The 18,125-nt window shown below is 38.5% G+C and overlaps 1 protein-coding gene and 1 long non-coding RNA gene across 12 annotated transcripts in view; one reads left to right on the plus strand and one right to left on the minus strand.

Moving 5' to 3' along the window:
• The window catches only part of LOC128113754 (uncharacterized), a 67,679-nt gene that overhangs the window by 45,713 nt on the left and 3,841 nt on the right, over positions 1–18,125 (plus strand). For 5 of the 7 annotated variants that reach the window (XR_008219627.1, XR_008219621.1, XR_008219622.1 and 2 more), the window contains one exon: positions 3,745–3,794. The exons of the other annotated variants lie outside the window; for them this stretch is intronic. This is a non-coding gene — a long non-coding RNA (uncharacterized LOC128113754). The remainder of the gene's footprint in view (positions 1–3,744; positions 3,795–18,125) is intronic. 7 annotated transcript variants of the gene reach the window in all.
• Positions 1–18,125, minus strand: part of Mef2c (myocyte enhancer factor 2C) — a 148,023-nt gene that overhangs the window by 9,462 nt on the left and 120,436 nt on the right. For 3 of the 5 annotated variants that reach the window (XM_052743657.1, XM_052743656.1, XM_052743659.1), the window contains exons 7-10: positions 5,072–5,244; positions 3,551–3,574; positions 2,524–2,653; positions 1,810–1,945 (exon numbers count right to left, since the gene is read on the minus strand). In XM_052743657.1, the coding sequence (XP_052599617.1) occupies positions 1,810–1,945; positions 2,524–2,653; positions 3,551–3,574; positions 5,072–5,244 (463 nt within the window). The remainder of the gene's footprint in view (positions 1–1,809; positions 1,946–2,523; positions 2,654–3,550; positions 3,575–5,071; positions 5,245–18,125) is intronic. The other 2 variants (XM_052743658.1, XM_052743660.1) reach the window with 1 other exon arrangement.

Below are 18,125 nucleotides of genomic sequence, written 5' to 3' on the forward strand. Positions count from 1 at the left end.
TGGGGTACCACTCATTCCCTTCTCGCTCAAGGGTAGTAGAGAATTATGTTTTCCCCATGTGATAGGTCTTTAAATTGTGTGTGTGGTCAAAATAACAAATATGTGTATACCCTCATAATTAAAAATGATCTGGCATCATTTATAAGCAGAAGAACGGCATTCAAATGAAATGACATGACATCTTGTGTTACGTATTTGTTTGTTCTGTGTATGTGGGTGCAAGCGCGGGTCCACCCACAACAGTTGATTCTCTTTCTCCACGCGAGTCCCAGCCACCAAAGTCGGGCTGTCAAGGCTGCTAAGGAGGTTTGGTGACAAGCACCTTTACCCACTGAGACATCTGGCTGGTCATGTGGCTTTCTGACATGGGGCTGGGGATGGAATTTAGTGTTATGATGGGTGAATTCTGTGAAACATTAGAAATGAACAGTTCCCCTTATTGTTGACAAGTAGGTCAGTACAACGCTGTGTATGTATGTATATGTAAAATTGTCTGGGTAGTATTATGTACTTAGTGATAATTTCCAGAAAAAGCTATTGCATCTAGAATCTACCTAGATAATTAGTGCTGGAGGGAAAGTTTAAATGTCTTAAGAAGAACACTGTTGACCAACATTTCATACATCTTTAATGGCAGCACCCTTTCAAGAAAGCATAGCCATAATGCCATGTGAATTTGTCTTATTGTGCACATGAAGGGTATATTTTCAGTGACAGTGATTTGTCTGTGGTACAGCCACAGCAAGCGACTCTTGAATGGTATATTAGAACTCTGATCTATGTTACATCAATCCCAAATGAAGTGCAGTGGGGGAGGGGAGAGGAGAAGGCAGGAACAATGAAGTCATAGTACTAATTAATGACTTGTATTTGAATCAATAGACCTTCCTAGGCATTCAGATACAAAACTAGTTAAATAATATTACTAATTTGTAACTAAAATAGCTCAATAGAAAACCAAAAGTGGGATGGGTATGTAGGATGTTTCTAAAATATAAAAATTCATCTTTAAGTAGTTATGTCCTATTTGTTTTCTAAGACTAACTGAATTCTGTAATTATTATTTCAAATTAAAATGCCGTGCCTGGTTTAATTGCTACAAGATAGAGTGTAAATTGTGGATTCAGAGCATTTTAGAGTTTGAGTTTCTCCATAGATAAATGACAGAAGTCATTTCTATGACAAAGATGCATCTCAAAGCTACCACAAGGGGGCAGAAAGATACATACTTTGACCAGAAAACAACAAAAGTTATTTTTATACTCAAATTCAGTAATTAGTATTGCATGTGTTAATTAGTATTTGCGCATATATTTTAATACAATGGATATAACTAGACAACTATACTATGAATACATTATACATATTTAAAGCCTATATAGAAATTCAACAGTTGATGCTATGAACATTAGGTTCATATTAGAGGAAATTATGTAGTTTGTGCTAAGTGAGAAGCTCAGCTCAAAAAAATGTAAAGAATCATAACTATAAATACTTTCAAAATTTCCAAAAAAAACCTAACCCTGCAGAAATCTAATCCAAACCTCCATCTCACTGACAGAACGTTAGAAGGAAACAGAGTCTCACGCATGAAGGAAAGACTGTACCTAAATATTAGTGCTTCACATTCATGTAAAAACCATGTGAAGTGATATCTAAGCTACTTGAAACATGTGATCTGAAAGTGTCTTTCACAGAGGTTCAATTCTATGCCCTTTAGTGGATATGAAAGCACATTGTTAAAGACAGGCCTTCATCATTTAAAAACACCGTCTCTGGTTAGGATAGAAAGACATAAATATTGCTTACCCCAACTGACTGAGGGCAGATGGTGGCATGCTATGTAGGTGCTGCTGCTGCCAGCCAGTTACTGAGCCAAGGTGAAGAGCACTGGCAGTGTTGAAGCCAGAGAGAGACGACAGGTCTGCACTGCTCAGGGAGTACTCTAGAGGAAGGGATGAAGAGGAGAGCAAGGAGAAACACTTAGTTTGAAAACTGTCCAATGGCAAACAAAATTAAACATTTTCAATTAAAAAACATCATCGAGTCAAAGGTTTTGATTTGAGAAAAGAAGAAAATAAAACACCAGGGATAATTTTAATTTAAAAAGAAGAATTTTATTCACCCAAGTAAGGATTTCACAAAAGGTTTAAAGTAATAGATCCTGCAATTATAGCTTATTACATAACTTTGTTTAAAAGTGTAAAGTATGCACATGTTTTATGGTCTAGAATTTTTTTCTCATTTAAAAATCTCAATAAAGTGAGCTTTTTATTACACTAAAGAAATAGTAGCTCAATGTCCTTGACATTTTGAACTCACTTTGGGTAAATAAAACTTCCAGGCACTTAGAAAAGAGCACTGTAGACAATCACTTTGCCTTAGGAAAGCATAAGTAATGGTACAGTGCATTTTGGACACAGGCACCACACAAGCTCCCTACAGGGTAAAGAACATAACTTTTAAAATATGCTTTTTAAAGAAGTGTTTACTGTAATATTTGCACATAGCAAAGCTACTCACCAGTACCATATGTTGTTGAAATGGCTGATGGATATCCTCCCATTCCTTGTCCTGGTAAAGTAGGAGTTGCTACGGAAACCACTGGGGTAGCCAATGACTGAGCCGACTGGGAGTTATTTATCCTTTGATTCTTTTAAAGTAAATAAAAGGACATTATTGATGGCAGATTTTAAAAAGTTAAAAATATTAGGTCTCACTATTAGTTTTTCACATAAAGAAGTAAGTTGGTACAAAGCTCATGAAATTAATCATTTAACATGTGTCTCTATGAACTCTGCCAACCCTATCATTTACAATCCTTCAAGAGACCAGCTGTTGCCATAGTAACCCATTACATCAGTATCTCCTAGGCAACTGAACTAGTAACAAGTACCATAGCTTTATTATGGGTAAAAACAGACTATGTTGAGAACTGATGAAATATGTATACTGTACTGCTATTGTTTCAGTTTTTATTCAAATGCAAATTAAAAAATTAAAATCAACCACGGTGGGTTTTATGATCAGTTAGTTCTATACGCAGCCGAGCTGACAGAGATGGGGGGGTTATGCCAGATTCTGACCAGCAGGTGGTGCTCTGACCACTTTCTTCAGCTTCTAAACTTCCTCAAAAAGATGGCAAAGTAGCTAAAGCCAGTAATTAACTCCTTACAACAAGGAGGTGAAAAGATGCATTCGCTTAGAATAATGGTATTTTAAATCTTGAAAAATAAGCATTTTACTGCTCCATAACTAAAGAAATATTTTTTTGCGTTTGGATTTTAGAGAAAGTTCAGTCTTAAAACATTTAAAAATTGGCCTCTAGTTAAAAGGTAGGGATAGGGGAAAAAGGCCTACAAGAACCAGACGATCTTTTTCACCAGTCAGTGACCCTAGAAACTAATGATGCTTAAGTATAATCAATATCGTCATTCAGTAAGGTAAATTTTAAAATCTGTCCATTTGAACACAGCTAGCACCTTACACTGAAGTAGTTTTGTTATCCTCCTGAACGGTGCCCTCCAAGGGAAACATTCGTACCACTTACCAACAGCAGGTCCACATCCTCAGACTGAGAGCATGGGGAAGGAGTTTATTAATTAGTGTCTGTAAATATTTATAACTGTGAAAATCTTTTCAACAAAACGAGAAGCACCCCTTGATAGACACAACAATTTAAGCGGTTTTACACACCACACTCCAAAGACAACTCCTAACAAAGGCATTCTTTGTTTCCCTTAGTGAGATGCCGGTCTCGAATGGGAAGGCAGTCTGTCTGGGTTTCAGCACAGGTCAGTGTCTCCATGTTCATTATTTCACCACCAAATTCTGACGTAAAGAAAAGGACTGTACTTTAAACCTATTTGCCAGAGGGAAGGGAGGGGGCCACACCTGATAACCAGGGAGAGATATGACCTGCCAATTGCAGAATCTTTGGGAATGCACCAGTTTTAAGGGATGTGGGATAAATCTGCTGAGAGACACTGCTTGCCATGCCTGGCCCTCATCGACTGTATCACCGTGGGAGGTTTTATTTATTAGATCCAGTCTTTTCTAAAGGGAATGTTACATATTATTTGATTTTGGCTAGATACTCAAAATGAATATAATAATAAACTAATCAGTCCACAGGACTATTTTACTCCTAAGCATGCCACAGAGCAGAGCATTCTAAAAAACAGAAAGAAAGAAATATTTGTAGAATAATTTAAATCTGTCGACTAAATCTTTGTTATAAATGTTCTCACTGGTAAGCACTGCTGATTTGGGGAACACTCTATTTGTCATCTGTCTATCTATCTATCTATCTGTCTGTCTATCTACTTTGTTTTTGAGGTTGATACCACAATATTCTTTCCATCTTAGGCATGAGTCTCATGAGCAAGAAATGGTACAGCATGTGAATTTTATATATGCTTAAGTCTATATTTTATATTTCTATATTTTCCCTTAAAAGCACGTCACAACATCTTTTGATCGAAAATGTAACATTGGTTCTCAGATTTTCTTGGGTTTTAACACAGCTTGCTTGGGGGAGTTTGTAATTTTCATTAAGTATGTAAAGGCAAAGATGAGCTGAGACAATGCAAAGGCATATGGTATATTAGATATTAAAAAAGTGATACATAAGAAGGAGATTTCCAATTAATGTAAGACATTTCATTTAGGAATCAGGGAAAGCGTTTTTCACTGTCAGCATCCCGAGAACACAAACAGTTCAACAATGTGTAACTACTTTCATGGAGCTCTTCATAATTACTCTTCCTATGGGCTATGATCTGATCCGCAGTAGAACTGCTTTTCTAACCATAAACTTAGAGCCTTAGGAAGAACTGCTTTTTCATATCCCAGAAAAACAACCCTGAAGAAGAGTTTATTGGATTTCTTTTAATATAGAAAAGGAAAATGCAAAATCAGCCCCATCAATAGGATTAAAAACGCCATTCACCAATAGTGTTAATTTTCTGGGGTGACATAAGAAATTCCTGTGTCAACAAACACTAAAACAGCAAAGCACATCCAGACAAGCTCTCATCAACACGTATTAAGGACAGAAGTTGGGCATTACCACTGATGGCATGGTGTTCTTGCTGCCTGGTGGAATAAGAACTCGGAGATCTGGCTTCCGATTATTCATCCCTAGATTCATAGGGGGAGGAGATTTGGCTTGGATATTCTTGTTCAAGTTACCAGGTGAGACCAGCAGACCTGGTGAGTTTCGGGGGTTGCCATATCCATTCCCTGTTAATACAAAACAGTGACAGAACTCATGGAGGAATCTAGATTTGAGCATGCTTTGAAAGAACAGCCTGGAAGAGAAGAAAAGGGAACGCTTAACGGTGAGATATTGCTAGGAACACATGAAAGCTCATAGGCTGACTGATTTACCCTCTGCGTGACAGGCAGCAACCCAGTTAATTGTTTCATATACCTCTGAAAGAATATTAAAAACTTTTTCTGTGAGAAGAGAGCGAATCTTTGTTAACTTGATCAGAAATCTGCATATCATATGTTTTTTTTTTCCTATTAAGTTTTTCTCCCCCGGAAGAAAGTCAGACAGCCAGTTCAGGATCTAAGAAAAGCACAGAATTGGTCCTGCACTTTAATTGACGAGCTTGGTGGAGGCGGGCCGGAGTGACTCACTCTTTCAGTTTGTTGGTTTGGGTTTTATTCTGTGTGTCTGTGCATCCTTCGATGAAGAAGGGACAAGGCAGCAAGGCTGTAATTTCTAGGGCAGGCCGGGGGAGGGGAGGCTGCATCCACGTTTTGCTGTTCAGTCTCCTTGGCTCTAGGTGAATGCTTGCCATGGCCTCCCTTGTATCTGGCTTACCCTTCTCAGCACACAGCCTGAAGCCTGGCGCGATTTTCTGCTCATGAAAATCTTCAAAAGTGACAGTCCTCGGGCACCGCAGCTATGACGCCCCCAGTGAAGTGCTGAGTCATTCAGACACAGGGAAAGACACTAATTGTGAAGGCTTAGGGCTCTTTTAGGGTCTGATATTTAGCTCCCTACTAACGAAGTGGGCATTTCAAAGCTTACGTTTCCCATGTCTAAAATACACTACCCCGATAGAAACAGCTAAGGAGCTGGGTGGAAAGGCAACCTGAACTGGAGTAAGAGATGACTCACAAAGCTGTCTGCTGGTTTCTTGATGGAGAACAGGAGAAACCCACTGCAGTATTCTATAATGGTCCCTGGAAAACCAGCTAGTTGTTTTCTGAGCGACATTAAACTTGGTTGTTATTGTCGTCTGCACAAAAGACTTACTCTTAGGAGGATAAGACCAGGTGCTACTCAGTGAGGTGGCAGAGACAAGGCTACAGCCTTGGAAGGCTCTGAATTCCTTTGTAATAAAGCAATCCACACTTGTGTACAAACAAACAAGACTGCCCAGGGCAAGACGCTTGTAGAATAATATACATTATACATTATCCACCTTCTATGGGAGAAGAGATTACATAATGCAGGTTCAGGAACTAATTTGCTTTTCAACAAAAGAGAGGAGGTAGTTAAGCCTGTGATTTGGGTGACTGGGAAGGGAGAGGGCTGAGGAAGGATTTTACCCAGCATCCTTAGGAAAACAGAGAGGAATCTGCTTAAAAAGGAGCCAACGGAAAAAGGAGTGCTCTGTGGAGGATTATGGAGGTTGATCTGTGAACGTGGTAGAAACAGAGACCACCCAGAGTTTTAGAATAGAGATAGAACTGATCAGATAGAGTGGTCGGATATCTCCAGGCACTGGAAAGCCTGGACTTGGGGAAGCCCAGTTGTGTGGATCATTCTTGAGACCATGGCAATGGCTTCAGGTAGAGACAAGGAGGTGGGAAGAGAAAGCCCTGTTTCAGGAAGACACGTGTAAGAACCTTTTGCTAAGTGAATATTAATTTTACAAAGTAATGGTTTCATTATGACATGTTCACACATGTATACAATATACTTTGACCTATTCACCCTCTCGCATCTCTCTCTTCCACTTCATGCTGGCTCCTTACTTCCCACACTGTCTCCCCTGGGAACACTTTTTAGATTAAAATCCACTTGGAGCATCTGATCCAAAACACATTTGTTCTTCATATCCAATTCATTTACCTGTTTTGTTTCATGAATCAATAAATAAGCTGAACATATTAAAAACTGCAAGATTCAATCTTGCAATTGGATTATGGATAAAAATTAACAAGTTTCTTGAGGCAAAACTAAAATAAAACAAATGAAACACCCCCAATACATGTGTCAACTACAAAGTAGTTGCTTAAGAAATTTGCACTGAATTTGAATATAAATTAGTCTTCTATAATAAACCATCAAGAAAAGTTGCTAAATTATAGCTAGCTAAATATGTCAAAACCCAATTATCCGTTACAGTTAATTTGGACAGCGTTTGGTAGTAAAAAAAAAAGTTCTTAACCAAAACAACACGTTTACCTTTTCTCACAAGGAGAAATATAAACAAATTATATTCCTAAGAAAAAAGATGGGTGAGTGAGGATACTCAGAGCAGTTTTGTATTGAATGTGTCCCCCCGGATCATTATTCTGTGTTAGGGCCTTACACTGAATTGTAGAATCTCCTGAATGAAAGGGAAAGGAGAAAACCAAGACGTTTGCAGCCCACATTCCCACCTGCTGCAGCTCAGACAGGCGTACCGAGTGACATGTGTCATGTACATGTCAACCCTGGGTGAGATCTGGTTTACATAAACAATCAAATGGAAAACTAGCCTAGTAATTTCAAAAGAAGAAGAAGAAGAAATGTCAGTTAAGCAGTGCAGTGAAGCCTAGCAGCTGGGAAGAGACTGAAGCCCTGCCTGGGTAGAAGCCGATGCTGGTTTGCATGGAGGCATAATTCTGCTAAAAGGAAGTAAAACCGCTTCGAGAAATGTGCTGTCCTGAGATAGGACAGGCATGGGGCCAGTGTGAGAAAATGGAAAGGCTTCACAGAGGCTGTGAAAAGTCTCTTCAAAAAGAGACGTTTCAAAAAAGCCGAGGTCTCTCTGCCCACATTTTAAAACAGCGATTTGAGGCAGCAGTAGGGAGAGGGAGAAAAAGGAAACATACATACAATGAGTTTTCACTCAGTAAACACCTCAGAAGTAAAAAACTGAATTAAAAAGGGTTCCATGTCTCTCTCTTGAAATATTTCCTGTTATTTGGAAATTACACCACTTTAGAAGATTAGTTACATACTTTTAAGGTGTTTACATACTGAATGTAAAATATTTTCAGCTATGATGACATTTTTTAACATTTATATTTTTAGAGCATAAAGTTATTTTTATGAACAAATAAATTCTATTTTTTATGAGTAAATTTCTGCTATTTTAAGCATATTGTGCCAGCTAGCATTTTGGAGCCGTATAATAACCATTTCTGTTTCCAGCCACCAAATTGTTATTCTTTTGGCATAATATAGATTCAGGAATGTGAGACTGTAGACCCTAGACCAGTGATATTGAAACCTATCATTTGGAAATCAATGATGAATACATGTGTGTGGTTTACTGCTAAGAAGAGCCTGCATTTAAGTTGGCTGGGAAACCACAGCCTCCTCCTCACTGAGACTGCTTCAGCCTGGGTGGACGCTGTTCTCCCACCTTAAGATAAATCCACCAGAGAGCGCGGTCACATTTAAATTCAGGGGCCCAGGAGGTGGGAAACACCACCTCTCAACAACCTTCTAATATACAGATGCAACTTTCTTGATGCTATGGTTTAAAATTATACTCCACTTGGACAATTATCAATTTAGACGTGACTGTATGCAGATGTCACAGTCCTCTGACCACTTAAAAGGACAAAAATTATAAAGTATGGCAAATGGGTTTCCTGATTATAGATTATAGGAAAATGAGGTACAGACCAACTTTAGAGTCCAATGAAGCCTTTATGGTTTCATTTGATTAAAATATTGTTTCTTGTAAAACAGTTTAAGCTTTCATGATGTAACTTATGTAAAGGATGACAGACTCGACTTCTCTTGCTACAAGTGTATAAATATGATGTATTAGTGTAAATACTCAAGATTTGAAATATAGTGCTAATTTCCCCCCACAGTAGCTTACAAACATTTTTTCTGCATTTTCTACTTCACTTGTTTTCACTCACTCCTATTTTAGGAAGTTGTAAATTCAGAGAACACACTCCTGGCTGGAGATATTATGAGGCAGACACTTGGCCTTGTCATACAGAGCTCAGCTGAGCATGCACTCCTCTGAGCCCACAGTTTGACAACTTTCTTTATTTGGACGGTTAGGTATTAGCAGGCTTCTCATTTGTTTTCTGTCTTTTCTTTTAATCTTTCAATTATAAATAACATCACAGAACATCAGTAAGCATGAAGCTGAAATTAACCGTAGGGCCTGGGTCTAATTCTTGCAAGGCAGCCTTACCTCCCAAATTGTCATCTTGGACCTTTTGCTCCCCTCCCTCCATCTCTATATTCTACAAGATACTAAATCTTTTCCAATTTTCTCCAAGAAAAAAAAGAAACCCTGCCTGTATGCACGTGTATATTGCCATCATTCTTATATCCCCATTTGACTAAATCTTTCAAAATCCTCCACCTATTCTATTCTCTAGCGGAAGGATTCCTCTCATGTCCTAAATTGAGTTTCAGGAGGTCTGGGCTGTATGCAAACTTCTGTATAAACGTGTGAAGTTGGCTCACACCTGGAGGCATCATCCTTAACTGCCCTTTCTCTCCTATTCTTTTTTTTTCTTTCCAAACACTGTTTAACCCAGTGGGGTCAGTGCCCTGCCTGTCTCTCAGGACTTTCTCCAGCTGACCCCTCTGTCTAACCTGGCTCCCAGTGGCCACAGAAGGCTCACATGCTCAGAATGTCTTTGCTCTGCTGGTTCAACATCTGTCAGAGCTCCCTCTCCTCTCTAATTCAAATTTGTCTTTTAAGGACCAGCTACAGCGGGGACTCTTTCCTGGTGCCTTTCAGATAACTTCTGGCCACACTGAACTGACTCTTTTCTAAGCTGTCACTGCAATTAGAGACAGTGAGTGACACTACATGACTGTTCGTTTGTACAGTGATGCTTCATGTAGTGGAGAAACACGCAGAGTAGAGCTAGAGGATTAGGAATTACTCAGACATGGCACTAAGGGATGAGTTACTGGGGACCAGGAGGTGATGACTGAAAATGGAATGAAAAACTTTAAATTTAAACACTGAGAGTATCTTCTCTTTATGCTACTTGCAAAACTCTTAATTTGGATCAGCACTATATTTTGGAGGCCAACTATACCAATAAAACTGTTTACCAGCCATATGGTATGTTAGCCCAGAAACCATGTAATTGTCCATCTACTAAATTTGTCTATAGGAGTTAATTGAACCCTCTTTTTAGCTTGTCTTACCTATTAAGTGATGTGCTACTTGTGGTAGGATCCAGTAAGGTGGACCTATCCCCCAGTGACAGAAAAACGTAAACAAGACACTGATCTTTCATACTGACAAATGTTTATTGTCATGGGTTCTCTTAATGTAACTCTGAAAAATTTACTTAAGTGAAGCTTCATTTAAAAACTGTTGGGCAGTGCCAACTAAGTGTAAGCAGGGTTTTGGTTGAAGGTTAAGGAAGACTTTTCCAAGACAGGAAGCACGAAACAGTGAAGTCTGATGAATCCTGACTACTTAAGAAAAGTGTTCTGTGACGGTAAAATACTGGCTGCTTTAGGATACGCAGTTTTCAACGTTTGGAAAAATAGGATTAGCTCACACCAGTATCTTGGCTCACGTTAACTTTAAAATGGGCAGCAAAGGAAGGCTCTCGAGTGCTTAGCATGGTTAACCTGGTGTGTTAGGAAACAAACACTTAAAAGGGAAGCTAGTTAAGATGCACACACCACACAGAACATTCTGAAAGAGGTCTAGATGACACAGCTGTGACACGGCTAGTTTACTGGAGCTGAGCACAAAGGAGGCCAACGCAGATCACCTCAGATTGTAACCGTGTTTCCATCAAAGTTCCCTCAACTGGGTGGAGCTTTTGCCTTCTCAGCAGGAAACACTGTTTCATTAGACTCCTAAGAGCAATGGGAATCAGAGGCAGGCATTGCCAACTGACCATATACCAACAGCAACAACAGTAAACACCGTGAAGCATTATCTGCCAATCATGTGACATCAAGCATGCACATTATAGATCCCTCGCTCCCCCCCCCCCCCCCCCCGAGTGCCAGGTAGCTGATATCAAATATGGGCAGAAAAGACCTTTAATCCTCTTGAGAATAACCCTGTGAGATATTAAAAGTATTTCATTAGTATAACAAACAAACAAACAAACAAAACAGCAAGGCCTAGTAACTTGCTCAACACACAAAAAAGCCACCCACTTGTAGAGATACAGTATGAGCTCAAGCAGCCTGTCCATGCCCTAAGTGTATGCTGCACTGCTCTCTGAAAATTAAGTTCTAGATTCTAAAGGCTTTCACATGTTGTCTCATTCTAAAATCAAAGGAGACTCAGAGCTTCTCCTAAGCTAAAGGAGAAGTGGAAATTTGAAGGCCACATTAGTGGGCATTGCAAATAGTAAGAATGATGCTGGGGGGTGGAGCCTAGTTCTAGAGCGCTTGCCTGGGATTGGAGAAGCCCTGGGTTCAATCAGCACCTCAAACTAAAATTAAGCAAGTCAAAATAAGGCAAAGCAAAACAAGACATATTAAGGCTGGTTTGGATGACAATTTATATAAAAAGGTAGAGAATAGTGATGTGTCAAGCCATATTACTAGTCTCCTGGACAGTATTTACAATGAACAGGATATGATGGGGTTAGATGAACGAAGAGCTGGAGCAGCTACTGTAGCACACTATTTGGGGTCGATGGTTAGGCATACTTTAAAATGAGATTTACTAAAATTTAAATCAGGAGTAGAGATGTTTACCTGTTTACCGTCAATTAAAAAGACAAGCTTCTATTAGAGCTGCTAACACAGCAGAAGAATGTCTAGTATTTTACGGCATCTATTATCAGTTGTTTTGAAAACAATTTCTAACAGAGGTGCATCAGAGTTGCTCTGTGTGGGGATTCGTTCGTGTCATCCGATCTGGGAGAGTTTGGGGCACACTGCCACAGAAAAACACTACGATGACGACCCAGCTCAACCTTCCATGGACTGATTGGCTGCTTTTACTTCAGCTAAGTGTTTTCTCCACTTAGACTTCTTGTAATTTTAATTTTCTTTCATGCTGGTAATTGAACCCAAGACCTTCCATGTGCTAAGCACATGCTCTTCCACTGAGTTATGCCCACAGCTCCTTCATTTTTTTCTTTTATTAGAACCATTTTGAAAATACTTTCCATACATTGCCTTGTTAAATGGGGGCTGCCATATTTATGTAAACACTGTCACCACCATCAACTAATTTTACATTTGACTTTCCAAGAGCTTTAAGACTGCAAGCTAGCTTTTCCACCAAAGGTGTCATTTTATGTCCCAAACCTGCCTCTATCTTTGTAGATACCCTCTGACTTTCCAGACTGCAGTCTCATATCACTCTGCATTGAATGCCGGAAACCCAGTTAAGAATTTGAAAAAACAAAACAAAACAACAACTGTGTTTTTCAGCTGTTGTAAATCAAAATAAGTGTTTTTGTTTTGTTTAAAAAAAAAGAGTTTATTTTTATGGATGGCTCTAAGAGAAGATGACATTTTGGGTCAGAAGTCTGGAAATGATGACATTTTTCAGCATGCCTGCTATAGATGGATTAAATCAGATCTCTGGTTTTTGTCCTACTGAAGGTTCCTGGTTACAGATTCCTAGCCTCAGAATCCTGTTTCTCCTCTTTCTGGGGCATCTCAGTGGATGTATAGTAACACAGAACCCTGGACCATGAAGAAACCCCAGTGAGGCCTTGCTCCCTTGGCAATTTTAGAAAACTACTCTGGGTCAAGTAGATACTGGCTTTTACAGAGCGTGTGCTGTTCACTTGACTCTGAAGCAGAAGCCCAGGGCTTCTATTTGTATTAAGTAGCTTCTCCAAGGAAAGGGGGTCCACGTCGAAGCAGCCTTGTGCTCTCCTTTGTCCTAATCATCACGTGGGCCTCGCTCTGTCACCCAGCTTTTAATGAATGAGGAAACTAAAGCTAAGGAGGCTTCTGCAATCACCCGGGCAGCAAATGTGAGAGCTTTGATACATATCCAAACGCAGGCCTCCACTGCATCACTACAAAGACCAGATGTTTGAAATTTAGCGTGCCTTCTGTATTTCCCCCATCTCTGAAAAAACTCTCATCCACAAGGAAGGAAGAGGAGGACAATCTGATTTTTCTATGCATATAGCCTCTTAGAATACCCACATGCTTTGGGTACTGACTTACTGAAGGGATCATTTTTAATGGCACCATAACATCAAAACTTACTATCTTAAAAAAAAAAACCTCCATTTAACCATGAATATTAGATTTATGACTCATTTAATTGTTCACTTCCTGAGACTTTTTGGGGCTGTCTCTTTGATAAAAATGAGGGGGTGTCTTCATTATTGACACAATCGCTCATTCTTTCAGTCATTTTTCTAAACAAAAATATTGAGACAGTATAAATTAGGGAGAATGTGACAGAAGAGAAGGAGTGATGACTTGTGGTTTTAACATTTACACAACTGCTTTGAACACATGCGAAGTTCATAACGTTCAAAGTGAAATGTGTGGCACGGCGCTTGCTGCGCTCACATGCTGCCTCAGATTTATTAATACACTTGCTTCACTCACACCCTCAAGGACACAGCCCAGCCCTGATGTCTTTTCGAAGACTACTATTGTGCTAGTACTGTGGAGCACACATTTAGTGAATAGTACTGGATCGGAATCAAGCCACACTTTTTTCTTGGTCAGAAAACCAAGGATATGATCATTGTAACACTAACAAAGGCCAACATTTATTAACAAGCACTTACTCTAGGGTGGGAACTGTGCTAGGTGCTCTGTGCTGACTCTCTCATGCGATTCCTACACCAATCCTGTACAATAAAACTTTACCCTTTTAAAGACAAGAATGTCAACTCTTTTTTTTTTTTTTTTTTTTGGTTTTTTCGAGGCAGGGTTTCGCTGTGTAGCTTTGCGCCTTTCCTGGAACTCACTTGGTAGTCCAGGCTGGCCTCGAACTCACAGAGATCCGCTTGCCTCTGCCTCCCGAGTGCTGGGATTAAAGAATGTCAACTCTTAAGGAGCTTGTATATCAGGCATTTTTTGGGTTATTTAATATTTTCAGTGTATACCAATGGTGTATTTTCCCAAAGCAAGCAATTCCAAAGGCAAAAATTTTGCTCAGTGACTTTATTGATTTCATTAGACTGAATGCTAGTCTAACTAAAAGTTATTTTTTTCATGCTCGCTATGTAAATTAGTACCATCATGTTTGAGTATGTAAATTAGACACAGACGGATTTCGATCCCACTGCTGTAAGAGCTGTTAGTCCAACAGGTTCTCCTCCCAGTTCAGAAAAAACAGGATCCGTCCTTCGGTATAATGTGGGTAAAAAATTGTAAAGGAAGGACTGTGTTTATGAAGACAGCTGAACACTTCCATACTGAGTTCAAACAATTGAAACAGTGCCATAATAAATAAACCTTGTGAATCCTTAGCACCCTTAGCACCCACGGAGCTGAACCTGCTGCTCAAGATTTTAGGATCTCCAGTTTTAATTCTTTAAAACAACTACTGTCTTCCAAATAGGAGATGCTAGGATCGCATACTCATTGAATTGGAATTCAACAAAAATATGTTATATAAATCTATCAGCAAAATTTAAGTTATTGGCAAAAATCATCTCAAAGCTCTTGGCTATCAGCCCCATAGCCTCACATAAGAAAGTCCATAAGAGGGAAGCAGTTGATTTAAGAGAGGCCCTTTGATCATCCCCCCTTCAGCAGCTGCTGTCTATTTATGTGTAACTTCATGTTCCTCATAGACACACTTCTTCCCCCTGTGTTATCTAAATAAAATCTTAGGTTGATGGGTTGGGGAGATGATTCAGTGGGTAAAGGTGCCCACTTCTAAGCTTGCCAACTTAAGTTCAGTCCCTGGGACCCACATTATGGAAGAAGAGACTCAACTCTTTCAAGTTGTCCTCTGACAACTGGACAAGTGCCATGACATACCCCCAATGCACACAGTAAATAAATAATTGTAACAAATTTACAAAAAACTAAATATAAGCTATGGAGAAAAAGATTTTTAAAAATCTTATTTATGGTGATGTCAAAATCAGACATCAGAGAGAACCAGGAAAAGAAAATAAAAAGGCACTCATGAGAAAAGGAATTTCAGATTTTGAGTAAAATTAATATTGTGTGTGGGGCATATTAATTGTTTAAACTTAAAATTAAAAATACCAAAGTTTTATTAGCAGTCCCATTCATATAGCCAATTTATAGGACATGAACGAAGAAACAAATTTTCACATTACTTTACTATACATAATTTACAGGTGACTAAAAACAGTGTGAAAGCTGAGCACAGTGGTATATCCACATCTGTAGTCCCAGACATTCAGAAAGACTATGTGTGGGAATCACTTGAGTGCATGAGTTCTAGCCTGGGTAACAGTAAAACACTGTCACAAACAAATAAATAAACATAGCTTGGTAAATCAGAGCTAATAATTAAAGAAAGGCTCCAATACCTGCTTGAAGACTCTCTAGGGTAGCAATTCTCAACCTGTAGATTGCGACCCCTTTGGGGGTTGAACAGCTCCTTCACAAGGGTTACCTAAGACCGTCTACATGTCAGATATTATGATTCATAATGTAGCAAAATTACAGTTATGAAGTAGCAACGAAAACAGTTTTATGGTTGGGGTCACCACAACAGGATGAACTGTATTAAAGGGTCTCAGCATTAAGAAGGTTGGGAAACACTGCCCTAGGAAGCTATGACCTGAGATTTTCTTTTTTTCCTCTCTGGAAATCAAATTCCTTAGGAGCTAAGGCAGAGCCCAGTGGCTAAAGGTGGGTCTTATCATGCTGAGTTAGTTTGTGGCATGTTTCCTTAAGTCTTAGTTTAGACCTGCCTTCACCAGACTAGCGCCAGTCCCTAGAGAAGTGTGGCAGGGTTCTGCTTTATCTGTAATCTGCCAGGTCTTGTACACCAAAAGTGGATACTGATTTTCCTGGCAGTGACTGTGTATCATGTGCCCCAGCTGATCCAATTAAAAGACTAATTTTTTCCCCTTTAATAAATCTTGTTAACCTTGGTTTAAGTTAAAAATATCATTGTTATTTAGTTTCTTAGATAATAACAAAGCAAGGCTGTAGGATCTTTATATTTTGGGAACATCCAAGGTAAAACTGAAAATGAGTTCAGTCTTTCTTTCTTTCTTTCTTTCTTTCTTTCTTTCTTTCTTTCTTTCTTTCTTTCTTTCTTTCTTTCTTTCTTTCCTTTCTTCCTTTCTTTCTTTTTCTTTCTTTCTTTCCTTTCTTCCTTTCTTTCTTTCTTTCTCTCTTTCTTTTTCTTTCTTTCTCTTCCTCCCTCCCTCCCCCTTCCTTTCTCTCTCTCTCTCTTTTTTCTTCTGAACAGTACAGACTAACAGAATTATACTTTCATAGCAGAACTCAACAATTGGCCTAGTTTTCTTCATATCTTAATTATTTTGAAGTTATAAAAATCTGGCTTGGGAATGTAGCACATCCACCTCAACCCTCAAAACAAAGTGACATGCAAATTTTATTTTTATACTAAAATTAGTTTTCTTATTTGAAAGCAACCAATTGGTATATTTTCTTTCTAAATGCTGCAATTTGAAATTTTTTTAAAAAGCAAAACGTGAACTTACTAAGTCATCTTTATAAACAAATTCAGTCACTTCCTCAATTTTATAAAATTACTGAATAAGAAATGTGTAAGTGTTTAATCTCTGCATGTTCACTGCCTCTCCCCACTTGGTTCTATACTGTAGTATGATCTTTTTTTTTTTTTCTTTTCACTGCTACCTCAATTTTAAAAAGTGTCAAGTTTTGTGATTATGTGATCATGATGATCATAAAAATGTTGCCTGCAAATGGATTATAATGATAATTGTGTCTTAGCTTCAGTGTGAGTACTTAGCTTCAAGGTGCTGAGTCGTGAGGGAAGGTCTAGCCTGGTCTGTCTACAGTCTAGAAAGCAGGTTGTGTTATTGGCCTGCCAGTGTGTATCCACCACAATACATTGCAAACCACATGTCTCCACCTAGCTAGCTGATGGAAATTAAGCATTCCAGAAGTGGCAATGCTTGACAACCAAATGCATAAAATAGTAAACAATTGACAATCAAAATAAAGAAACAGCTGTTAGTTTCTTTTTATATAAAATGATATGTAATTTACAATGAATGCCAATTAAAATTATTAACCAATATGCATAAATCTTCTTTGTCTTATTGTCAAACAGCTATGTAGATTGTCATATTTTCTTAATTTTTCAAAATGATTTATAAAGTTCTCCCCCTAACTATGATTAAATCTTAATTTCTTTTTTAATTTTTTATTTATTTCTTCTGTGATTAAATCTTAACCATGAATCAGTAAATATGTATGCCCTCTGCTCTGTACAAGGTAAGTATATTAACAAAGTAAAACCAGAAGTTATTCATTTGATGGCACCTGATCCAGCACAAGGTATTGCTATGCTAATGGTTATTTCTATTAAATGCAATGATTACAACAAAAATTCAATTGAACTTGATCTTACAATCATCAATAACCATGTAGTTAACATGTTAAAAGCTTTAATGTACAGAGACATGACAAAATGTATTTTAAAAGCAGTGACGTCTCATTTTGGTTGTTGAGAGGAAAGGGATAAGTCGTGGATGAGTAACTGTCGACTGAAAGCTCGAAGTGTCACTGTTACTAATGTTTTATAATGACTTGCTGTCTATGTCCCTTATACCAAGAGCACACGACCATTTCATTACTTCTGCAGAACATCTTGCTGTTCTCTTGGTAATTATTTCCTTCTAAGCGATGATAAGAGACGCATTGTTTTAAGAAGTGATTTGTGATGGTTTGAGATACCAATCTTCATTTTCACTTTCTGCTATATATCAGCTATTTAGTTTTTTTTTAAAAACTGTATTAAAGAATGTAGTAAAACCTTGCTTTGTCAGTCAACGGTGCTCAGCCATTTTAT

This window comes from Peromyscus californicus, unplaced genomic scaffold (assembly GCF_007827085.1).
Source record: "Peromyscus californicus insignis strain IS unplaced genomic scaffold, ASM782708v3 Scaffold_18__1_contigs__length_77618521, whole genome shotgun sequence".
NCBI classification, from domain to species: Eukaryota; Metazoa; Chordata; class Mammalia; order Rodentia; family Cricetidae; genus Peromyscus; species Peromyscus californicus.